Raw genomic sequence first — 26,109 nt, forward strand, 5'->3', positions numbered from 1 at the left:
ATCTCTCTGAGTATATTTGTATTGTATCTATAACGGTCCACTGAATTCTTTTCTGGTTTGCTTGCATTTCATTTTCCAAGCGTTAGATTTGTATTGCGTTAGATATCGTATAACTTGTAACACTTAAACTTGTGCAATTCTGTGTTTATACTTGCATTTTCCGCCTATATTTGATTGTTTTTTGCTGAATATTGTGTACTTGCCAAAACATTTTCATTTGTACTACTCCTGATTGTAATCCCCCACACTGCTAAAATCCCTAGATGGGGTTGCAGTATCTATAAATAAATCAAAATAAAAGAATTCTTTTTCAACAACGCTGCATGAAATTTGTGCCATAGCAATGAACCCCCGCAAGCATCTGGTTATCTCTCTCCTCCTGTGCAGCCCTTGATTGATGCAGCTAAGTGTAGTAATAAATAATAAGAGAAGTCAGTTGGAAAAATACTTCACTCAGGAATTTAATAGCGCCTTAATTTGGCCCGAATGGGGAAAGGGAGCTTTGAATATCAATCGAATAGTTCTTGCTCATCGGTAAGTATTCGGCTCGAGAATTTGTTATTGGACAGTCTTTATACTTTCGCACACTTGATCTGGCCGAATTTCGGCACGATTGCTGCCTGCATGAGGCCACCATTTGTGCATATGATGCCTTACCGCGATAGCAACGTTTATTAAGTTAAGGCAATGCAAATTACATAAAAGTGTTTCATATGTGTGTCTAACTCTTGAATTTGGCAGTTCTCTTGCTTACGTGATTTGAATATGCTTGCATACATATGATTTGAAATGTGAATTAATTAAATTATGGGGTTTTACGCGCCAAGACCACTTCCTGATTATGAGGCACGCCACAGTGGAGGGCTCCGGAAATTTTGACCACCTGGGGTTCTTTAACCTGCACCTAAATCTAAGTACACGGGTGTTTTCGCATTTCGCCTGCATCGAATTGCGGCCGCCGTGGCCAGGATTCGATCCCGCGACCTCGTGCTCAGCAGCCCAACACCATAGCCACTGAGCAACCACGGAGGTTTGAAATGTGAATCATATACATACAATTTGATATTGCTCCTTGTCAATGTAGCTATCGGCTGCCACATCCTTCTTGCCCAAAACATAATTATTTGATTTATTGATTGATTCAGTTATTCATGCAATATGCCACAAATACACGTTAATTCTTCTCTTATGACCAATTTTTTTCCGAACATTCAATTCGACAATACAAATATTCACGCACCTTATCGCATATTAATCATTGCAGCATTTTACTTTTAATCACTGGCCAAAGATACGTCATCTAGCTCAGAATTCCAAGTCAGCCTGTCTGCTCAGTGTAAAGCAAATAAATGATTGCCGAGCGGGTAGATTAACTCTGGGCACGTATCACATAAATTGGTTCAGTTGTCCTGACAGTTCTCAGCTGGTTCTCTCGTTTTTGGCAAAGTCCCACAGGTTGCGTTTTAAAACCCGTCACATGGCGCCGGCGGAACTGTTCTTTATTTTACTTCACACGAAAATGCAACTCGAAAACACCAAGTGAGCACGCGCACAACAAATTCCTTCCAAAGGTTGCGGAACAGCTGGAGCAAGCGTTTCAGATGTTGCCCGACTGGTCGCCCTACTTTCGGCTTTCCCGCCGTGCGCGAGTTTCCCTGGCGGGATGTCCCAGAACTAACACATCGCTTTCTTTCCCCGACCTACGATCTCGCCGCTCTCTCCCAAGCGAGCGCTGCTTTTCCGTCGCGGTCGCTTTTGCTTGCGAGAGCTGGAGCAGCGTTCGGCCAGTGCGGTTGCGCCTTTGTTGTTCTTCCCACTAACCTGTGCAAAGTCCTGCTGTGTCTGTGCTGGTGTCACTACGGAGACTCGGCGTGTGTGATTGTGCTTACCTGTACTTTCCCCTGGATTAACCTGTGGCTCAAATGAAGGGCAACGTGGATTACGGCAGCCTATTTCGGATACGTCCCTGAGCTCCCAAGTTTGTGTTGCGCTGCTGCGAAGAACAAAAACCTTCGGCTTTACGTCGGCTTTGCCGCTCGCGCACGTAAGTACGATAGAAACGAAAATGTAATGACAGTCGTGTTGATGTCGTGACAAGGTTGCCGAGATGCGAATTTAATCGGAGACGTTTCACTTTGCGGTAAAGTAAGAGCGCTGATAGAGCTCATTGGACGAAGGTCTGGGAGAAAGCGCGTGGGCTAGCTGACTCGGCGCCGGAGGCCGGCTTCTAAAATTAGGCATGTATTTCTGATGCGGAACTCGGGCAGACGTGTCCACAATCTTCGGCACTGGTCGGGATGTTAAAATAAACGCAGAGTTGCGGTTGCACTCCGCAAGAGGCACTACTTATATATATAATTCCGATTTAGTTGGGTTTCGCGTAAAGATTGTCTGAGCGAGTTCAGATGAAGGCTCGATGCAGCCTTTACTAACGAAACGCTTCGAATTAGCTCATGTACCGCGCCTTGCAGCTGCACATCGGCAAGGGAGGGGGGAGTCGGAAGCGCACGTAGTATAAGCGCGATGTGCGCACATCGTCCTCGAGCTGAACCCCGTTATCATCCGTATCATCGCGTTTGAGTGCCCAAAACGTATGCCGAGAAAAAAAAAAAAAAACGCAGCCTTATTCAGCGACAAGTGTGCTTCTTCAGATACACGACGTTAAACTTCGCGTGCGCTCGAGAACCGAAACCAACTAGACATAATTTTAATCATTTTTTACCATAGAAACATACTTCTCCATAATGCTCACGTTATATGCATATTTCGTGTTTATGACACACAGTTACAATTGTCATTTACTTTTTCTAGGTAGGCGCGTACTTTGCTCGATCGCCTTAAACTTTCCGACCGCAGAGAGCGCCAGGCTCGAACCTTCTGATACAGGATGGATGCTCATTTCAGAGCATATAGGCGTGCGTGCCTGATGCCAGTCACATAACGGTTTCCGCACAGCGGAAGCCGGCTTTGTGTTATGCAAATGGAAGCCGCGCGGCATATTTTCCCGCATGACATGCGTGCGCTCGTAACTGCATCCCCACACCTCTCATTATGCCGACGCAACGGCGCCCCCCGCCGAAGGCGGCATGTACAGCCGCTGCACGAGATCGAACCCGGGATAAACGACTGCTGCCCCCATTTTCTGCGTCCATGAGACCCGCGGCAGTGATCAGGGCAGCGAGCCAAAACCAAGGCCGCTGTGATAGATACACCCTTTAGCATCAACTATACACTCTGCGGCTTAGGCCGTCGTAGGCAGAGCAATATCTAGCATAACATCGGGAAAGGCGAGGCCGTTTTCGCAGGCTTGCGTAATGTGTTCCGCGCGTCGATGACTTTGCTGAGGAAAGTCAACTGAAGAGAGTGTGTGATTTTAATGTACCACGTACGTACGTACGACGTAAGCGTTTAAGCATGCAGCTCGTTCAAAGACTTTTTCTTTCCTCTAAAGAAATTTTACAGGGTGGCACAATTAACACAGTTGTTCATTACAGTTTTTATTTAACCTCTAATCACTCTCCAAATTAGCATTATAAGCATATGTATGCCATGCTTTTCTAAGAATGTTTGATAACTTTAGACAGTGTGCATGCTTGCTCGTGAGCGTATGAACTTTTTCAACTGCATGGAAAATACTCAGTTGGATTTGCCCTTTCGCTTTAATTGATCGCATAATACATTAATTATGAAGGTAACATTTCCATAAATAAGAATTGGCACTCTGCCACTTTGTACAATTGGCACTTTAGCACATTGTTACTTCAACTGAGCATACTAAAGTGTGTGAATACTATTGCAGGTCATTGCTGATGGGGTTTGCCACGGAACTCCAGGGCTGGAGCTCTCATGATGCGCTCCTCTCTGTGCAAGATGCAGAGCTCAGACTGTTGGAGAACATGCGCCGTTGTATTGTGCACCGTGTGAAATGTGACCGTGAATATTCATTAGCCCTGAGTGCCTTGTGTGTGCAGGCAGCCAAAGTTGAAACTGGAGATGAACTTGCGGGAAGTCTAGTAACAAAGGTACGTTTCAAATGCAAACACTTGTTGAAATGGCAAGTTTTCTTTAATCCAGCCCTTAAGGAATCTTGGTGACCTCAGGTCATCACATTTGGGCTTATGACAAGCCCACTCCGTCATCAGTATTCTGTCATTTTCTCATACCAGTGTCAAATGGTGACTTTCGAGTGTGATAAAGCCCGATCCAGATGAAAATTATCAACTGCGATTGGCTCCCTACTACAGATTGTGCAAAGGAGCCAATGAGGAAGAAGAAATTTGATCACGATTGAAAGTGTGCCGTGTGATACCCATATTAGTGACTCGGAGGAAACGGGATTGTTTTTTTTGCAGTGTAAACTGTGGCAGACACTTTATGATCGCTTCTATTTAATGAGATTTTCCACACTTTTTGCAGACATAGATTTGTGTCTAGCCACGCTACTGAAGCATATCACATAAAAGAAAAATTCATAATGGCACAGTTTTTCCCCCCCAAAAAAAGAAGAGCCCTAAGGGGTAGACTATAAGCTTAGAAATATGCAAGGCTCTGTTTCAGCTGAACATCAATGGACTTTTGAGACCTGTTTACTTTTCAACTTAACGGGAGTGCACCGAGTACATGGAGAACCAAAAATAAGCCTACAAACCATTTGTTTATCGGATGACTCAGCTTAACGCACTTTGAATTAACACGAGTCTACTGTATGATGATCAGATGCATTTCCATGGCCCACGGACATTAATTCAAACCACTCAGAACCACAGGGCGTTTTTTCTTGAATGGCCGAAAACTGTGTAATGCATGTATATGGTGGAAGCCAAAACTATGAGTTTATATGTTTGGATAGATACACACAAACCACGTCATTATGCATCCTTTAATTGAATCCTAAGTAACATCAGGGGCAAAGATGCAATGCTATGAGGTCATTGGAAAGCAAGTTCGTTTTTGTGAACTCATGACAATGACCACCTGATGTTCAGAAGTAGTAGTAAATTGTTGATTGCTGAGCGAACACATAAAATTTCAAGATGGCATGACCTGTTTTAACCGATTACACAGCGCTGTGTTTTTTCGCTACCTTCTGGGTACACCCGATGCTGTAGCCCAGTGGTTATGGCTTTGTACTGCCGAGATTGAGGTTGCGTGTTCAATCCTGGCTGCGGCAGTCACATTTCAATGAGGACAAAATAGACAAGTGCTTGTGTACTTGGATTTGGGTGCTCGTTAGAGAACACTAGGATGCCAGATGCCAGAATTCATCTGGAGTTTCCCCGCTATGGCATTCTTCATGGCCAGATCATGGCGTTGGTCCGTAAAACTCTAGAATTTATTACTATTTACCTCCTGGCTTTATTAATTAATCATACAATGAAAAACAAGCTTGAATTACCCTAGAGGCCAACTTGCTATAATCTGATTTCAATGTGCATAGGGAAAATAGGCAGCCAATAACGTTTTGAGATTTGTTTGATTGTGAATGGACCAAGCTAGAATAATGGTCCTTTCCGTAAGCTATAGGTTAGCATTCCCTGCACGGCAAAAGCATCTTTAGCTGCAGCCATGGTGAAGCAAGCATGGCAAAATCCTGATGCAGCACTGGCACTATCTAACAGGAGGCAGACACGTGCATTTTATCTCGTAATCTCTTGTCTTGAGGACACCTGAGATACAGTGTGCCTTCCTGTAGGTGTCCGCAGCAAGTTACAGCAGGCTGCAAAACATTGCGCTGCACCTACGTTTCGCTTCACTCTTTGCTCTAACATTTCGATTAAGGTCCCGGAGCAAATATGCCCCAAGGCTATGAAAGATACTGTAAGGGGAGGGCTCTGTATTAATTTGGACCACCTGGAGTTCTTTAATGTTTACACAAAGTACTATACAAGAGGATTACTAGATTCTGACCACATATGAATACGGCCTCAGCGGTCAACAATCTAATCCTTGACCTCGTGCGCTGCAGCAGGATGCCATAGCCACTGAGCCACCACAATGGCTTACTCTTGAAAATTTGTCATGACAAAAGTACCAGGTGCACAGCATGACAGTGATCAGGGCAGCCATGCGTTGTAGATTGCGTTGTATATTTTCCATCAAGAGAGGAAAAGCTCACAAGGTTGATGAGGGTCATTATTGTCTGATAAAATTGTGCCTTAAAAACTGTACATTTTTTACGAGTGTTCAATAATAGGTTGCAATGTCATGGAGCAGGAGGTATTGCTTTAGCAGGGAAGTGTCCCTAGAGGTGTTGCAAAGGCGAGGCTTGATTAGTAAATGACTATAATTTCTATATTGAGGCTTGTAATGAGTAGTAGCATAAACTTTTGTTTAAAAGGTGCACGTGACCGTTGAGTTGCCTGTGCACTCACAAGCATAGGTATGCTTACTTATGCAGAAGAGGCACTTTAAAAGAACTTTTTCTAGTACTAGATCATGATTTTATAAAGAAAGTGAAACATGAAGGTCCCGTGAAGTCACAACAAGAAGCTTATTTAGGTTATTTTATACATCTAATGCCATTAACAATTAGATGTGAGATTCATCTGAGAAGCTTGTAAAATAACTGTACTTTGTTTCAGGCATGGAGCACAGTCATTGATACAACAGAAACAATTGGTAGACTCGTTAAACAGAATGCTGACATGGTCGCCACTCACACGCTGGACAAGTTGAGTTGCCTCATCTTGGAAAAAAGGGCTCTCAGGAAAGTGTATCAGGAAGAACACCAAAGGATCCATGGAGAGCTTACAAGGGTACCACTTCTCTTCAAATCCTTTCATGGCGAACTTTAAATATTTCACATTTCTCAAACATTCATGTAGGTTATTCTGTTCATTTATATTTGCCTTCCACAGCATACATGAAAAATCCAATGCTTCAGAGATGCTACACTTCCTAAGGTGCAGAATGTTCTGAGGAATCAGATATGCACAGTTAACAATAAAGTGCATGGTGAAAGGCATCACAATAATTGGAACGTGAAGTGGAAATAAAAGTTAAAGAACAAACACTTTAGCAGGAAGCGTTTGCTTGAAAACTCACTGGTATGGTGAACGTGGCATTGTGAAAGACATGCTATGGAGTTCAAGGTTAGGGAATGTCAACAAAAAAAATTATGGTTACGCAAGTGAGGTCAAAGTATTGGAAAAAAGCGAGGGTTAGCAGATATTGAGAAGTAGTTGTAGTCCTTGTAGCGGCATAAGTTGTGACAAGTGACAACTGTATGGTGCCTCTCCACCATGAATAAAACATATGCGACTTGTAGCACACGTAGTATACACTAAATGCCATGACTGTCTTTCCTCTGAGCACAAGGGTCATAATACTGGCTGTTGTTTCTCATTATGACAAACGTGCATTCATTTCTTTTCCATGAAAGCTAAGAGATGCCGTCCTCAGGAGCACCTCAGAGTATGAGAAATGCATCGAGAATGCTGCAGCTGCCAAGGAAAAGTATGAAGACCAGTTTATGAAAGGTAACTAGAAGATCACCAACTTTATGAACTGTGGCTCCAATGAAGATCAGTGGGCTCTTCAATAGTTCTCCCTGTTATCAATTTTACGGCTAATCTTTTCTGAGCCTTTCAGGAATGGTCACTACTGGTTCATGGCAGTGTCAGGAACAGACACTACCAGGAACTGAACTTCATGCTCTTTTTTTAGCATGTAGCCATATTTTTTTAGTATAGCTTCTTGTTGAAAAATTAAGCATACAAATACGTTATTGGTGTCTAGCATTTATTGCCATTACAACAGTTTATGGGAGTAATTGGTAATGATTAATTCTACATTATTTTTTTTTTCTATCATTTGTTGCTCTTTCTTGTAGGATGTCTGTGTTTTGCTGTATTTGTATTTTCATACTGTCCTTGTTTCTGTATATTTGCATTATTGTCTTGCTTGACTGTTTTAAAAATATGTAAAAATAATGAACAACTTTCGCTTCCAGGTCGAGGAAACAAAAAAGTCGAAGAGGCAAAAGAGCGCTATGTCAAGGCCACTCGGAAGCTGCATCAAGCTCACAATGACTACATTCTTCTTCTGAATGAAGCGATGAACTATGAGCACCATCTGAGAACAACACTTCTGCCGGGGCTACTGCAATATCAACAAACTGTACAGCAAGAGGCTGTGGATTGCTGGTACTGTAATTACATTGCATTACCATTTGGATGCTTATTAGTAGTTAATGCCTATTTTGTTTTGTTGAAGACTTCTTCATGCTATGCTGCTATCTTTTGCAAAAGCTGACTATGACAGGCATTTTGCCAAGCCAGTGAGTGACGAGGACAAGTGCATATTAGGCTCGGTGCGTGGACAAATACTTTGTGCATAACAGTCATAAAGAGAAGTATTTTCATTTTCTTATGTGATTTCTTTACCATACGCAAAAACTTTTAACAGTCAGTAGCACTGTAAAAGATTGACATCTCCTCCTTTGCATGTAGACATAAGCATATCATAATCTAGAAAAACATAAAGTGAAGTGACTGCACTGTAATAGATGTAGGCAGGCATCAATTCAGCAGTAAATATAAAAGGGTACATAACTGGGCAAATGTAACTGGCTTTTGCACTTTCCTTGCTCAAACACATTTTCTTGTGTTTATTGAACTTTGCATTATGTGATTGGTGACACATATGATATTAATCTACTTGCAATCTGTTTTCCGGACTGTGCTTCCATAGGATTGCCGGTAAAGTGCGACACTCTTTACACTCATTTGCCTCCCATCTTCAGTTTCGAGCAGTTGGTGATGCATGTTCTTATTTTTTTTCAGGCAAGCTGTCATGAGAGACTACTCACATCGTACAAATTTTTGTTCAGAGGCATTCCAAAAGCTTCACAACACCCTTATGGAAAGCATAGAGCATGTCAACAGTGACAAAGAGTATGAGGACTTTGTTGACAGATACAAGTAAGTAATAAAATATTTGGCCTTCCCTTCTTTAACTTAAGTATTTCAGTAATAGTAACCGTGCCTGCACACCATCACATTCACTTCGCATATTTATGATGTACAACTTGAAAGCTTAATGAAGTCAGTGAGCAATTTGTGTTCAGTCATCAGCCTTAATTATTGTCAGTTCCATTCCAATCACTGCTGTTGGTTGTGTGAGACAGTTATCTTAAAATACGACTTACATAGTATTTTCAGATGCGTGTTCAATCGGTCGTCTTAAAACATGTCACCACACTCTTCTTGAGCACCTTAACATTTTCGTTGTACCTTTCAGGAATGCCAGTGTGTTTCACTTTCTACATAATCCCTACATGTAACTCATCAAATTTTTCTGTGTAATTTCATCAAGACCTTTTAGCTACTAAAAATCGGAACTAATTCAGTTATCGTCCTTTATGAGGTTAAATCAAGAAAGTTCTACAAATGATAGGTGAATATACAGTCAGATTTGTATTATATCCTCAAATAATTGGTCAAAGATGTAGAAGTGTACCTGTTTTATAGCTACAGCCATTATAAACATTGAATAGTTGTAGCTGAACTCTTTGTAAGCACACAGGTCGACTCTTTGCACGTTGTCTTGATGACGTACAACTCTTCTTGTTTTCAGGTCGAAACCAATTCCTCCGATTGACTTTCATTATGATGAGTCACTGCTTAACAACTATGCTGGAAAACTGAAGCCAGAGCAGATTGCGGTTGATGAATTTACAATTGACTCGGTGAGAGAAAGGTGAGTACCTTGCAAGGGTAGAATTGTGTGGGATCATGTGGTCAGCAAGACCTAAGGGTTCCCGGTACACTTTTTTTCGTATAACTGTTGCACCAGGAGGCATTTTGCTGTTTCGCTGAAAATGGCCAGCGTATATAACAGTTTTCTTTACTGTAAGAATAAAGCACGTTGGCAAAAATTATCACTGGGCATTCAGTAGCAGGAGCTGAAGGTCACATACATCTTCATTACCATCATGATAGATCTTAAGCCCACTGCAAAACAAATGTCTCCAAGTCTTTCTCAGAATCTTAAACTACTATGGTCCTAGTTGGCCTAGATAAACATAATCCTTCGTTATATAAAGAGACCATCTACCAATCGCAGAATCCTGTTCCTATGCCCAGCTATCAAACATTAGTTTTTCTGCACACCTACATATCTAAAGTTATGCATTTGCGCTCTTTAAATCAGTTTGTGTGCTTCATTTCTGTCATGTTGTAGGATCACTGAACTGCAAGCAAAGGTGGCCCACATTCAGGCTGTGATATTGGAGAAAGAGACACAACTGGCCCAATTTCAAGTTGATGTGTCTGAGATAAAGACAACTCCTGATCTTGGATCAGCGTAAGTTTCCTTTGCTGGCTAGATAATTCGCGGGCATTAAGCGGAGATGGGCATGAAAAGTGGCACAAGGCGCTGAGATGTCTAGTGACCGTGGTGCTTGACCCTCTCGTTACCAATCCGCAGAGCTATGGTAAAGAAGAGGGCTGTGGACATAATCAAAAGGGAGCGTGACGAAGCCAAGTGCCAGGAAGAGCGGTTCAGCAGCCAACTGCAGCTGCTTGTGCAGGCTCTGTCACAGATGGGAAATGAGGTCCCCAGAGCCTTGGACCTGGATGTCACCCTCAACGGCGAGCAGGTATGTCCCTTTCCTTTATCATCACGGACACTCAAGCAGCTTTGGCAAGTTAGCAAGAAAGTCACTAAATTTAGAAAGTGCCAAGTCACCTTAACAACAACTTTGCTTTTTTGGAGTCTCGCTAACTTCTTTACTGACTTACTCGGTGACATAAATCGGCAGTAAGTTGCCCTGGTAAAATTCTTACAAGCACTTTGGCTAAGTTCGATGTCTCGCTCTCATTTTATTCCAAGGGCAACATATACGCCACCATTTGTCGCTACTTATAAAGATATATCAAGGAGTTTCTTAGCAATACCTGCTGTTTTAGAAAATCTAGAGGTTCTTTTCACTTTTTGCATTCTGACCAATGACTCGTCGCTGCAGGCAATAACTTAGTTCTTTCATATTAAAAGTTTACAAATTATCAGGAAGATGCTTAGGAACAGTTACACCATGCAAAAAGATAAAATTCCAAACAAATTATCATCATAATTTAGCGACTTTTTGCTGAAAGTGGAATTTCGAGTCTCAAGTTGGCAAATTCGTCAAAAACAAAAAAGAAAAGTTGCCAACGCCTTCACTCTTAAACAAAGCGTACCTCTGTCTGTAAAAACAAAGATAATGAAGTATTTAGAGTAGAGATATCTTTTTCTTATAATTTCATCTTGCACAACACAACTCATAGTGGTGATCGTGAAATATCAGTGGTATCATCATATATTGCGCAGTGCAAATAGGTGTAGTTAAAATGTTGGACATTGCGATATATATTGAAATGTTGCTACATATCATAAATGTATTGTCGACACTAGGGAGAATGCAACTTGGCATGTGCCAAAGATGAAATCACGGGCGCTATAACTTAAAACTATTCCAAACTTTTCTATTCCAATTCTGCAATCAGCACACCGCGATGGGTCAAAAGCTTTTTTGGACCACCCCTAATTCACCTGTCTGTCACGCAACGTCACGAAAGCCGCGATAGCTCCCCATCTGATATGATGTGTACACACTGATTATGCATAATTTGACCAAACAAAACAAAAATAGTATTTCTGATTCGACACCTTTTTGCCATTGGCCCTAGGCTATCGGTCAAAAGTTTTTGGGCTGCACCCACTTCACCTGCCTCTCATGCGACATCACAAAACCACAAGAACTTACCGCGTCAAAGTGACGCGTACGTGTTAAAGATGCATTAATATGCCGAACAAAACAATTTTTTTCTGAATAGCCGCAGGCTGCCCCATTCCGAAAGGAATAAAAGATGGCTGCCGCCGATCGCTCAGGCACTGGCTACTCGCCCCTGCCAAAGAGCACAGGTTTATTTGCGTGTAACAAAACTTTTTGCGTGGCCATGTAACGTTTCCAAGAACTTTTGGTACGTTTATGACCTCGTTCTGCCAACTCTTCTTTGCTGAGGACCCATTTTAGCGTCATTCTTAAGCTTCTGTTGCATGCCGTCGTGAATGTCGACGCGTCACCGCAAGCTAAGTAGAGAAAGCGGACCAATCGCAGACACCGGCACCACCCTCTTCATCCGGTTATTGATATTCATTGCAGTGGCTCGGCCTATCGAATCCCTCTCCACTTGAGCATGCTCCTTGCCTCTTGTGACCCAATTAGATAAGACAAGCTGCTCAATGCAGGCAGTGTTATTCATTTTTCAAGCAAACAAAAGTGACCTCCTATGAACGAGGGGAGCATTTGATTGGTTTGTTCAGACAACCATGCAGATGACCGCCCAATGCTTGCGTCAGTGGTTACGCAAATTTGACGTCAGGAGATTGGAATAAAAATATATTGGAATAGTTTTACGTTATACGGCCCCACAACAACATTACTGCTCTTGTGCTCATTTCGCAGAAAGAACTCTCAGTAAAGCAGATCCAAAACAAAACAATTAATAAAGAAGTGTCATTGGTCACTGATTGAATCTAGACAAACATGATCATCTGTAGCAGATATCATAACACAAATTATGAAGAAAAAAAAAAGTGGCAGTCCTGAACTTGTGCCTCATCCAGGCATTTCCGGTAACTTGTGCTTGAACTGTTTGTTTCAGAGCATCAAAGACGAAGAGATAATGGACTTTACAACAATCAGCAAAATTGCGGCTAGGCACTTTGTGGACAAGCTAAAGAGCCCTTTCCTCAAAAAGCAGGTGCATATAAAATTTCTTTCTTGTCCTTTTCTTATGCCTGATCTTTTTGCTCCCATTTTTGTTGGCATGGCAGAATGTGTGTAGTGAAGTGCATGATTGTAAGCATGTATCTTTATTGGCACACAGTAGTTAAGCGGACACCAGAACAACTTGAACTGGTAAATGACTCCTTGGGAACAGTAGGTGCACTTATCCAGTGTAAATAATGTTTCATTCGTACTATGAGAGAAAACAACAGCCAAAGTTGTTTTATTCAATTTAGCATTCAAGCTGTGCCACTGATATCAGTCTGAGGTCGCAGATTTTAGAGTACTTTGCAAAGAGAAGTACACAAAAATTGCCAAGCGGAGTTGTTCACTTGGTTTCAAATGCAATCTGGTGACTCCTTTCTTTCTTGATAAATTATTCACGAACTAGCACCAAGCGTAATCTGTCAAAATATGTAATGTCATAAGGAGCTGGTGTGAAAATTCCAAGATAGCATTGCCCTCCTTGCTTTGCTGAAGTGCCTCTTCTGGCCAACCAAATGTCCAACATTAGGACTATTCACAGTTCCAGAAGTTCAGCCTACCAATCTAATATTACTTAAATATTTTTCTTCACTGTGGCCAAGCCTTCTGAACTAAATTCTTACAAGTCGACATTAACAAGTGGTTACAGCTTCGGGCTTTGTAACTGAAATTGGGGCATTGCTATGCAATCAATCAACTTTAGCACATGCTTAGCTGTAGAAACACCTTTTTTCATGATACATATTCACATACTTAACATTTCACTTCAAGTTTGCAAAATGTGTCTCTTGTTAATTTGCATCATTAAATATATTCGTTCATTTTTCATTGTATGCATGTACTCAGCGACTATAAACAGCTGCTCACTTACAATTAGATCCTGAAACCAAATGTGGCCCTTTTCTTGCCTCATAGTTTAGACAGGCTTAAATAATAAAGAATTATGGTCACTGCACAAGTCAAAATAATTATTGAAGTTCTGGAACCTGGATGTGTCTTCTGGAATTTTTAATAAACCATAAATTTTTACTTTTTGTGACATGCTACCTTACTAGGAGAGAGAGCTTTCGTGGCTAAACGAATAAGGATGTAGTTTTCGTTTGGAAGCATGCAACCTCATGCACCCGATACGTAGTATACTTTTGGATAAAACAAGTGCGTGTGCCAAAGCGTTCAGTGTATTCATACCAGGCCAACCGCCCCCAGCAATCCAAGGACTCCGAGGAATGCATCACCTCCAATAACACCTCTGAGGAGACTAACAGCACCCTCAAGCCTTACAGCCGTGTAAGTCTCACGACAGTCTCCCTGCATGCAATAGTACTGCTGTCATAGAATTCTGCTTTGTTTTTTGAATGATGCTGCTTTACTTTTTTGGATGAAGCTATATATATATTTTTTTCAGCCATATCATGTTGCTGGCATGTAATGAGCAGCACAGGAAACAAGCCACAGTTATTTATTTTATCTCTTAGAACAACACTTTTAATCTTTACTGTATATTCAAGAGTATATCGTGTTTTTACTCAGAAGTTACAAATCTGAGAAAGTACATTGCATTCTGTTTAGAACTGTGCCGTGAATATAAGGCAGAGATCTACCCACAGAAATCATAACATTGAGCGCATCAAAAACGTACATGTGATTACAGTACATGCTTTTGTGGGTTTATTGTGGCCCTTATGTTTTACTTACTTTTGTAATAATCTCTTGAACAGGACCGTTAGCTTATAACAAACCCCAACAGTCATTGGTTTCTGCGAGCTTCTAGAAGATATAGCAGGATAAAACAGGGAATGTGCTAATGATCTATTTAGAACAATGGGTTCAATTTATCTTTTTCTGCAATAAAATAACCTTTTTTTATTTACCAATATTTCTTGCCATCTTGTACGCTGATGTCATCATGGCCAATAAAATGCAATATGATGCATTGACGTATATATAGTTTTACTAAACAGTGCACGCAGCCACGTGGTGCAAATAAATTTAGTTAGAAGCACAGTGATGAGCATAGCTTATGGGCGATATGTTGTAATGTGCGTTGTATTTTCGCTACCAACCTCAAAATTTCTAGAAATTACAAAATGGAAATGCAGATCGTACTCAAATTTTACCATCAACTGTTGCTTCATGGCAGAATGCTCAATATTGTTCTGAGGCCTACATTACATTTCAAAGAACTTCATAGCTTTTTGTTTTCTTTCTACTTTCATTCACTAAATCTAAGAGACATCTGAACCAGAGCATAATTATTTTTCTCTCTCACTTTTTGTTCATGATGTTTAGATGACAGTTAACCCGGACATCTCACTGCAAGACGAAGACTGGTTCCACGGTGTGCTGCCAAGGGAGGAGGTGGTTCGGCTTCTTGTCAACGATGGCGACTACCTTGTACGGGAGACCATACGAAACGAAGCAAAGCAGGTGGTCCTTTCAGTCTGCTGGCAAGGTCACAAGCACTTTATTGTGCAAACTACAGCTGATGTGAGCAATGTTTTGCACATTTCTTCACATACTTTATAACTTGGGCCATGTAGACCAACTAATCTGGAACGCATTGGACAAATATCGCAAAAACGCAGATGACAGGTCTTGAGAGTGTGTATTCAAGCTAAAGAAATAAACAAATGGTGTGTTCGTCCATTAATTTCTGAGGCACTCCAGTGCACCAAGAGCCATCAGCTAGCTTGATATCATTCACTCTTAAAATGACTCATACTGAAACCTAATTTACGGAATAATTGCTTTAAAGGCCAACTGCAACGAAATTTCACTTCGTCTATATATTTATGAATGAGTAATATATACCACTAAACGAATCTTGGCAAAGCCGCAAGCTGGTAATTGTATAGCTTTTTTTTTTGTTACCAGCCTTTAAACAGCACCCAAGTAGACGATGCATGCGCCTGATGGTATCGTTGTGACATAAGTCTCAAGACGCCGCGTCCAAGATTTTCCGGCGTACTGCGAACGTCGGGTACACAGGCTTACTATTGTCGCCGTGCCTGGAGAACCGCCAAGGCAAATCAAAGCAAGCAGTAGTTCGAGCAACTCAATGGCGAAAGGGCTCATTGTGGCACCCTATGGCAGTCACGGTATCTGTGCTACACAACAACGTGGCCTCCGAGATTGCATGCACGTGCTGCTGCAATCTCAGAGGTCATGCCGAAGAGTCACATGCTAGGCCATGTGTCACATCTGGGAAGCGGTAATGGCAGTGTTTTTTTTTTCAGCTTCAGTGTCAAAATAAGAAACAGCAACATTTTCTAGCTTTTTTTTATGCTTCAGCTTGTATCCCAAATGTAAAAGTTTGCGTGAAGGCTCCTCTACATTTACGTTACCTTAAGCTAGGCGCTTTATGCAGTCCAGAGCTTCATTGCAGTTTGCCTTTAGTCACTTGTTCAGTTTTGTTCTGTTTTCTTGAACTTTTTTCATGCTAGACAGAAGGATGGCATATACAATAATACTGCACCTTAGGTGAAACAAGGTCATTGAAATTCAACTGTGGAGCTATACGTGCCAAACCAATAATCTCACTATGAAATAGTGTATAGTGGTGAGCCACCCGATTAATTTTACCTACCTAGGTTTCTTTATAGTGCACTAAACGCTTGAGCATTCGTATGTTCTGGCCAATTGGGATGCAGCCTCCGCAGCTGGGATTGAATCCATGACCTTATGATCAGCAACACAACACCATAGCCATTTAATTACTGTACTGGGTTCTTGGACAAGATCATGACTAAGCATGCACGCGCAGTCAGAGGTGTACTCGAAGCACTGTTTTGACTTTATTGTCGTGCCTGTGTTGCAGCACCTTAAATGTACCATTGATGTTTCGTGCTATCTTCTATCGGAATTTCTCTAGCCTTGGATGTGGTGCTAACTTTACTTTCTAATTTTTTTAAGTTACCGTGAATCACAACTTTGTGCACTTAATATTCTCTCTCTGTCTCACTGATTGCACGCAGGGAAAATACAGGTTCGAAGGGCCAGCCTTTGACACAGTGCAAGAGTTGATAGTGTACCAGCACCATCTCGGACTTCCAGTGACCAGCAAGTCAGGGGCAATATTGCAGACTCCCATTTTCAGAGAGCGATGGGAGTTAAATAATGATGATGTCGAGCTCGTCGAGAAAATTGGAAGGGTAAGTTACTGAGAGCAGTGCCATAAGGCTTATCAGTGTTAACACAATAGTTGGCGATGCTTGTGTCAGCTTTTGAAGATAATTGTATAGAAGTGCTTGCTAACTATTCACACAATAATTTGCAGATTGCTTAAATATTAGGCCATTCGCAGCTGCTATGGCTTTGGAGCAACCAAAATTATATATGTTAACATCTGCTGTGGTAACATACACAGATGCTTTAAGATATGAATCTGTCCCTACTCACCCAGCTTCCAGTTCTTCTGCTTTAAATCTTTTAACAGAGACTGTATTATCTTTCATATGTATACAACATGGCTTTCTTCGAAGAGGAACAAGGCAATTCGGTGTCGTCACTGTGAATTTGTGAATATGAGACATATCTTGCACAACTCCAATAATTATTATATGTATGTCTTTGTACAAACAGGGCAGCCTACAGCATTGTTATAATGTGCCCATGTCCAAAACTGGTGCTTGCCATTTTGAGGCAACATTTATTAAGGAAATACTAAAATTGATGTCAGCGGGATGAGAAATTTTCTAAAGGTTGCTTTCTGCATGAAGTATCATTAGTTCATGAGTACTATGAAACTTTATTTTTAAGGGTTTCTGTCATGGCTTAAGAATTGCGACAAAAACTTCTTTACTCACTTTTTTAACAGGGGAACTTTGGAGATGTCTACAGGGCACTTCTGCATCCACAAAGGCTAGATGTGGCTGTGAAGACATGTCGTGTGAACCTGCCAGACGAGCACAAGAAGAAATTTCTCCAGGAGGGAAGAATCTTGAAGCAATACGACCATCCAAATATAGTCAAGTTTATTGGAATCTGCGTTCAGAAACAACCCATCATGATAGTCATGGAACTGGTGCCAGGTACCTACTTTTCTTCTTTTATACGTACTGACAACTGCAAAGGCTTGCAGAACGTGGGAGCTGTGAAAAAATATCCCCATAGCCAGCGCATACCTTCACAGCAAAGCAAAAAGTGGTCTCTGCAATCCCGTGTATACCCGTCTACACGTCTCACTTTCAGCATGTGTTGTCAAGCGAAGAGGATAGTGCATTCTTTTCATGGCTTCCATGTTTTCATGAAATCATTGAACAAGTTTACTGTTGTTGTAGTCCATTTCACGTTTAGGAGCAGCTACTTTGAACGAGTGCCAAGATTACGCTCGGATATCGCGAATCTGCATCTTCCAGATGAAAATGTAATGCTCTGCACTGGATCACGGTTGAGGTAGTCACACACATACAGGAGAATGTACCCCGCCATAGAATTTCAGATTGGATCCGTGCCTTGATGGCAGTGCACGAAAGGATAATGAGCCTTAGCAGTGATTAGATCCACGATGACCAACATGCAAAACCACTCGAAACTGACCAATGGAAAACAAATTTTTGATAATGGCGCAAAAACACTCTGGATTGATCAGTGTAATTCACCTCGCTTCACAACTTTCATAAAAAGCACAAGTTCTAGGTAGCAGCAACACGTACATAACACCAAAAGTCTTATGCTGGCCCAGCATATGCAAACGCACCTCGACTCTAAGCTTCATCAAGCAGACGCTGCTATTCAGGAGTGCTTCTCAGTAATTCCTGCCATCGGAAGCTACTTGAGAAATGCGTAGCCCCACTGCTGCCTTCGAGTAGATGCTGGGAGTGCCTGGTTAGGAAATTTTAGTTCGGAAATCACTGACGAGCATGAATGAAGCGCTGTTATCACGTCAGTTAAGAAGTGTTGCCCTCCAGCTTTACGGAAACGTGACAAAGTGGAGTTTCAAGTCGAGAACACCAGTGGTACAGAACAGCCATTGCCATATAATTGTTCATCAACAGTTCCTTTCTGTCAGGCTGTGTCCAAATTGGCAAACGTGTGAAGTTTGTATTTTTCTTCATTGTTTTAGTTGTTGTTCTGCCACCTAGGCAAAAACGCTACCTACCATTGTGTTCTTGCCAAATGCACAGTTCTTACTAATGTCTCATATTTCCAGGAGGCTCCCTGCTGGCATTTCTGAGGAACCAAGGTCCTAAGCTAACTCCAAAGGACTTGCTGAACATGTGTACGGATGCAGCTGCTGGAATGGCTTACCTTGAAAGCAAGAACTGCATTCACAGGTGAATTGCATTTTTGCTACATTCCACCTGCACTTCTGTTCCAACAACTGTACACGCAAATGTGAACGTTCTGACAAAAGCCATGTTGTGTGTCGACAGGGCAGTACACTTGAGTGAAGCATCACTAATGACAGTCAGTAAAAATGTTCTTGCATTTTTGTTTAAGACCTTCCAACATTTTTGGTTCTTTTAGCTATCCTTCAGTTTTCAATTGCCAAGTAAAGACTTTAAATATGCCGTGTACAAGTTGCACAAAACCAGCTTTGCATTTGCAAATGTCTCAAGCTGTTAGATAGAAATTAGCAAGAATAATGACCGCTTCTCTTATTTCAGTGAGCAGAAAGTCTACACTCTAGCAACGAAATAATTTGGTAGCGTCAAAAAAGGACTTGCTGACTTCAAGTTGTAGTCGGGGCAGTGGCACTGTTTATTGAAGATTTTGCCCTTCGACTTTCTCGTCTATAGCAATGAGGTGTAGCAAAGTGGCATCTTCATCTTGGCTAGCAGGCAAGCTAGACGGCGAAAAATATGCTTGCTTTGGATAATTGATACCAGGGTAAACTTGAAATTAACAGGCTAACCTTTCAATATGGAGTGACGATTTAATGGCAGAGAGTGAACCGGTATATCGAAACAACAGTAGTGCTATTCTGGCCACATTGTCACATGCTGTAATGGCAGCATTTTGAGCCAATCAGAGAGGCTATAGCAGCTATCTGGACCAGTCAGAGTTCATAAGATGGCGGATTTTACAATATGGCATAATTTGTCGATGTCCAAAATAGCACCCCAAGACTGACAATAACAAACAGGAATTCGTTTCATGTTAATCACCACACGCATAGGAGCAAAATACTAATGCCACACTTTTGGAACAAAACAAAATTTGTTGCACCAGTAGCTTCCATGCAAGTCAATGTGACTTTTGATCATGATCCTAATCATGATAATGCAATACCTAACCAGTGCAGGTGAGATGAGCCTTCTTACAGTCTTGAAAGTAAGAAACCCGACTTAGCCATCTTGAGGCAGTCAGAGCTGTACATCAGTGCATTTTCTACTTGCATTTTTTTTTTTTTATTCTGAACTATATATGGGCCTGTGCAGGGGTTTCATTTTATCAAGAAAAACTTAAAACATCAGAAAAAAATATTCCAGCTGAAAAAAATTGCCATTTTAAGCTATGATAGCCACATAACCATTTCTTGCCTAAGATCGTAAGAATTCAAACAAAAAATTGGCAGCACAGACTGTGATAGCAAGGTTTAGCGTAGCGCTTGAACTTCTCAGACGTTGTTCAAGCTAAATATATGTGGGTTAGACTAAAGAGGACACGACACGCGGGTGCACCAAAATTTCTGGCACCCTTAAAAGCTTTACTACAATGTGTAAGACTTGTAATGACATGTACAGGCTCCATTACACTGCACATAAAGAGCCACGACAGTAAAATGGCATCGCTTTCAGGTTTGAGCTCTGATATTGTTTTGCAATTTTAATATTTCATAGTCTGACAAGACTTAAGATAAAAGGCATCTGCTGCGAGTGTTATGTTTCACGATGTTTGTCTATAGGCTGCCATTCTCAAAATTCTGAGGAACAATTTAGTGAGGAATGCAAGATCTGGTATGAGCAACTTTGGTGGTAGTATAGTGTAGCAATATAACCTGCACATACAGCATGGCATATAGGATACACACACCTAAATATATGTGGAGCTTCACAGCATTGCTGAAGCGCACAGCAAAAATTTCCTTGGAGTGTCCATACAATTGCTATCACAATAAAGAGTGTGCCCCTATACGCAAGACTATGTGGTAGCATTCAGCCTCTTGTACATAACAATGTGCCTCTTTACAATAATTTGCAATGTGTAATTCAGAAATGTACTTTTTTTTTCCTTGTGCAGGGACTTAGCTGCAAGGAATTGCCTTGTTGGGAAAAACAATGTCGTCAAGATATCAGACTTTGGCATGTCAAGAGAGGAGGAGGAATACATCGTGTCCGATGGCATGAAGCAAATACCCATAAAATGGACAGCACCCGAGGCTCTTAATTTTGGTACGAGAGTTTATTCCCGATTGCTAACCTTTATCATATAAAGAAGATGCAGAAAAAAAGAAGCCGGGGGACATCTTATTTTTATCTTGCAATGACTTAAGCCTAATAGTTAGATAAAGAGATAAAGTCTTTGCAATGCCGTATTTCATTACGTATGCTCACATCAGACACATTTCTTTAATCTGTCACGGTTGTGATAGGGTGTCAGTTTCTTGCTTACTCAGGTTTGTTGGATACCAGTGAAATATTAAAACAACAATACTTAAGGTTTGCGGATACACTTACAAAAATAATGTACTGCTGAAGTGATCTGAAATGCATGCATTTAGAATTATCAATTTGCGTTACCTTCATACATAACGTCTGTCTCGTTCATTCCACTCTATAAGCGCAATGTGTGAAATATTAGCTTGCCGAAAAGTAGGGACACAAGCTTTAAATTTGGTTGTTTCAGACCATGTAAAACAGAAATGGTTTTGTGAGAACAAATGATAACAATAGCTACTCAAAGTGCAACACGCTTAGATTGAAAAATGACAAGAATGTATTTCGGAGGAACATCTTTGGTCAAGTCAACCCAACACACTTGCTGGTTTTGAATGCGCAGGAAAATATACATCAGTCTGCGATGTCTGGAGCTATGGTATCTTGGCCTGGGAAATCTACTCACTTGGAGCATCTCCTTACTGTGGCATGTCCAACAGCCGAGCAAGAGAACTGATAGATACAGGTGAGTTTAATGGCTGCTGGCATACTGCTATCTCACTGCCAAAACCCAGACCTTGAAAAAAATCTCAGATAACTGCAAAAGGGGAATAAAGAATTGGACAAAATATTGTCCTTTTTCTATCATACTGTATTGCAAACATTAAAAATACAAAAGTGTAGTTCATACTTCAGTCCTTAGCAATCCTGTGCTAAATCTATGTGCCTCTGTTTAACTAAACATGAAAATTTATGTAATTGCCAAGTGTTAATTGCATGTATGCTGTTTCACAGAAGATTCCTTTTGAGTACTGTTTTAGTTGACACTCAAAGCTTAGCCAGAAATGCTAAACCTTCTATGTAATACATTTCAGTTTTGCTGCATATATACACTAGTGTGAAATTTTCAGCTATTTTATGTCTTTTCCATAGAATCTGTAGCCATCTATGTAGGTTGTATTTATGTTGCAACTGCATGAATACTTTCATTGCGAGCCTGATGAACAGAGGTACTGTTCCAACTGACCCAATAATAAAGTGAGCTGAACAGTGTGCATCAATGTTGGCTGTTTGTTGACATTAATTTGCATGTGTCAAATCTCAGGTTACAGGTTACCAGCCCCAGAGAAGGTACCAGACACTGTGTACCAGTTGATGCTTCGGTGCTGGGAATACAACCCGGATAAGAGGCCCACGTTCCAGGAGATCCACCAAACTCTCGTCAATGTCGGCCGACATGTGTAACACCAGACAGACACAAATTACTGGAACATGTAAACATTTATTTCTCACAGATTAGCTGTTCAAATTGTCCATTGCCTTCGTTAGTTCTTTTTGGCAGAAAGTTCTTTGCCGGAGGAACAAATGTCCATTGTGTTGAGTTGTCTTGCCTTTGGCAGCATTTGTGTAAATATATTAGATATTTAAGCGTTTCTTGCAAGCAGAAAAGAAATAAATCCTTTAACAGTGTAACCTTATTTTGCCTGTAGAAATGATGGTGATGCAAGATTGCTTGTCGGGCAGTGTTGTTGGAGAGCTCAGCTGCTATTTATTTTGTGCCATACTTTTGTTTTGCTCTTATATGTTGTAACCTCGTGAATAATATAATACAGAAACTGAAAAGGTCGTAAGATGTCTTTAATAAGTGTACAGGGTTGCTAACATGCTTGAAACGGTTGTGTCAGAATCCAGATGCCAATTGTTTTCTGGACAAATAAGGCAAGGAAAAAAAAAAGCAATAAAACAAGGTTTTTTGGTTAAAGTCTTTCAACTGTCTTTTTCAACTGTGCCTGTACAAGAAGACTAGAACAGAGTGGATACATCCGCATGCACATGTGCACACACATTTCTAACATATCAGTTAGATGCTATTTACATCAACACATCATATGTGACGAAAGCCGACATTAAACTACATATGCGTGGACAATAAAAAACAGGGCAGCCAGGACAGTTCACGGATGGAATGTCACTAGTTTATGATTAACTTTGTAAAACAACTCGCAAAGTGACATTTTTCCAAGTAAATAATGAATAGCACACTGGACCGCTTGTTACAATACTATACAGATATAGAAGAAGTGAGATTAGTACATCGAAAGAAAAAGAAAGCACAGTTTTGTTCTTTTAGCTGATCAGCGCAACATATTTAGTACACTGGGATTGGGTCCTGAAGAGAAAGAACTCTGGCTAGATGAAGTTGACATCAAACAGGGGACCATACCACACGGGAGTACTTGAAGGCTACTTTATAGAAACCAATTCGACTTAGACATTTTCTAAAGACAACAGGCTACTCTAAAGCCAAGAGAAGCATAACAACAAAGCTTCTAGCATGTCCAGTGCCACATCATAGTCGTTGTACATTCTTGATACGGCACCTTCCGGTGAAATCAGTCAACTTGAATGATATTTACGTGGCCACATTGAGTCACAGTTGCAAAGTGTTACTCGCAATACACATTAACTGAAAACAACTGAACTTTAGGGCGAATTGCTAATGGCGCAAAAATAAAAATCCAGCCTGTAAATTGGTGGATTCAAACTTTGAAAATGCTGTAGGCTGTAACATGAAGAAATGCAAGTTTGTGTGGCTCACAAGAAATTATTGTCTTAGTAGCCCTTGCGGAATCATTCACGCGGTTGGGGGACTTCTCGGGTGAAATGCATTGGGTAAGACAGAGGAACTGCACACTCTGTCAAGTCTAGTAATAGTAAGTATTTAAGCAGTGTACTGCTTTGGAGACAACCGGCTAATAACAGCTGCTCACTTATGGACACTGCCAGTATGATAAACATCCACAACAACCTGTGCATTTAATGCAACTTTTTATAAACCAAATAAAACAAGTGTCAAATGAACTGTACAGACAAAACAGATGCCTAAAACATTAACTGTGTTCACAAATCACTCGAACTCTCCTTTGGCAATTCACACAAGAATGTGTGTCATGACAACTGGGCTCATCATTGCTACTCAAATGAAAAGATTAGTATTATTGCAACAAGTCTCATCTTTTCTCTGTTGTATACATTGTACATTCCACAATTGGAGCAGAAAAGAAACGCAACACTGACGGTATTTAAAACTCCCTGCACCTGGCTTACAGCCAACTGCACCTAAGCTCGCGACACTTTGAAGTTCAAATCACAGACTCGTCAAGCCTTGATCCAAGTCTACGAAGGAGGAGCGCAACGGTACGTCAGCACAAGAGTCCTTTGTACATGACGCTTGCTTGCTGTTTTTGCTTTTGTTTTATGCCAGGGCTATCCCCATTTGTTGTACAGCATTCACAGCTAAATTAAAATTCATACTTATTGTGTGAAAAGAAATTACAAAAAAAAATGGAGGATGTTCATAAACCAACACCGAAAAACAATAATGTGCTGCTCAACAGCACTTTCTTACAGCATAATAAGTATTTTTGCATGAAAAAAAAAGGGAAAGAAATAGAAGGTCTCTTTTACACTAAATTCAACACACGAGAAAAATGTCCGATACGGCGCCAAGCTCGGCACGCAAATTATAAAGTTGTTCCTGCCATCTGCACGCAGACATCCTGCACCTGATATGTTCACCACTGCTTGCGATAGGTAGCCCTGCTTTCGGCACAAAGTTTTCTGCGCCCTCTACGTGCTGTGCCAGATTTCATACCGGCCCATGGTAACGTGTGGGGGAACAGAGCAAGAAACAAAAGGGAATCTGGAGAGCTTTCAATCTCTCAGTTGGCCTTCAGAAGGCTGGCCTTGCACTCCTCCTTGGAAGGTACACCAACATTCCAGCCCAGAGTGTTGCGATCAAAGCCGCAGGTGAAGAGATTCGCCTTGACATTCGCCTGGTCGGTGTCGAGCCAGGCGGCGGCACACACCATACGCCGGTGGCCCTGAAAGCGGCACGCACCATCAGTAAGAAGTGAAAAGAGAATAGAAAAAAAAAAGATTCTGCACAGGTGTATGCTAATCTGACAACAGACACGTCAAAAGTAGCGACGCTGTATCAGTGAGTTCTCACACCCTTCAGAAGTACTAAGGTGTTCGTTTGCTGGCTCACGACCTAGCTCGAACGCAGGAGCAGTTACTGCTGCATTCAAGAGTGGTCATGGCTGGATGTTTCTAGTGACCGCGCCCACGTAGGTCATATTGCAGCACCACAGAGTCAGCCTTTCAGTGCTGCAGTCATACAAGCTCCAAGCTGGCCTCCAACTTGGAGCCTGTATGCAAGCAATGCAATGTTTGCAATGTGGCAAGCAAAAATTGTCAATTACTGGTTACAAAAACTTTGCATATAAGTTGTCTATTTGAATGAAATACATGCAAGGTAATTTTTATAATCATTGATCATTACATGTCAAAGCAAATTCAGTGCTTCACCAAACATTCCATTGCATTTAAGGGGGGGGGGGGGGGGGGGGTCTACCATAATGATTTGCACTTTATTTTTCATCACACAGAAGGGCCTTATATATCTGTTCCAACACCCGATTTGTGTATATTATCACTCTTGAGAACAGTGCACTTATCCCACCAGTGAGAGAGTCTTGCTAGGCCCTCCTGGAATCACTTCTTTGAGTGCTGCACACCTGTGCCCAGACAGCACCTTACAGCCCCTGTACGTTAACGAAATTCCGACCACACAGGGGTGTCTTCATGGCTCCGAACAGGTGATAGTCAAAAGGGGCCTAGTCGGGGGGAATACAGTGGGTATGGCAGCACATGAAAGCCCATTGCGGCAAGTGCCTTGGATGTTGTTCAACTGGTGTGGGGGCGGGCATTGTTGGCGGATGCCTGGGTCTGGTCCCTTTCACCACAGAC

General features: G+C 41.4%; 2 protein-coding genes across 5 annotated transcripts in view; one reads left to right on the forward strand and one right to left on the reverse strand.

Moving 5' to 3' along the window:
* Positions 1–1,748: 1,748 nt before the first annotated feature.
* On the forward strand, positions 1,749–23,063 carry FER (tyrosine-protein kinase Fer). Of its 2 annotated transcripts, none has more exons than XM_050178402.3 (18): positions 1,749–2,044; positions 3,800–4,022; positions 6,582–6,755; positions 7,382–7,478; positions 7,952–8,144; positions 8,784–8,921; positions 9,577–9,699; positions 10,183–10,305; positions 10,429–10,600; positions 12,648–12,746; positions 13,949–14,044; positions 15,047–15,244; positions 16,732–16,908; positions 17,574–17,787; positions 18,909–19,032; positions 20,942–21,093; positions 21,701–21,823; positions 22,403–23,063. In XM_050178402.3, the coding sequence occupies exons 2-18, from the start codon at positions 3,810–3,812 to the stop codon at positions 22,540–22,542; spliced, it is 2,556 nt and encodes an 851-aa protein (XP_050034359.1). In that variant the 5' UTR covers positions 1,749–2,044; positions 3,800–3,809; the 3' UTR covers positions 22,543–23,063. The 2 variants fall into 2 exon arrangements, with proteins under 2 accessions (XP_050034359.1, XP_050034360.1); XM_050178403.2 differs by having other exon boundaries at positions 13,964–14,044.
* The window catches only part of Wdr37 (WD repeat domain 37), a 166,667-nt gene continuing 163,472 nt past the window's right edge, over positions 22,915–26,109 (reverse strand). For all 3 annotated transcript variants that reach the window (XM_050178407.3, XM_050178406.3, XM_072288258.1), the window contains one exon: positions 22,915–25,181. In XM_050178407.3, the coding sequence (XP_050034364.1) occupies positions 25,020–25,181 (162 nt within the window). In that variant the 3' untranslated portion in view covers positions 22,915–25,019. The remainder of the gene's footprint in view (positions 25,182–26,109) is intronic.

This window comes from Dermacentor andersoni, chromosome 5, assembly GCF_023375885.2.
Source record: "Dermacentor andersoni chromosome 5, qqDerAnde1_hic_scaffold, whole genome shotgun sequence".
Taxonomy (NCBI): domain Eukaryota; kingdom Metazoa; phylum Arthropoda; class Arachnida; order Ixodida; family Ixodidae; genus Dermacentor; species Dermacentor andersoni.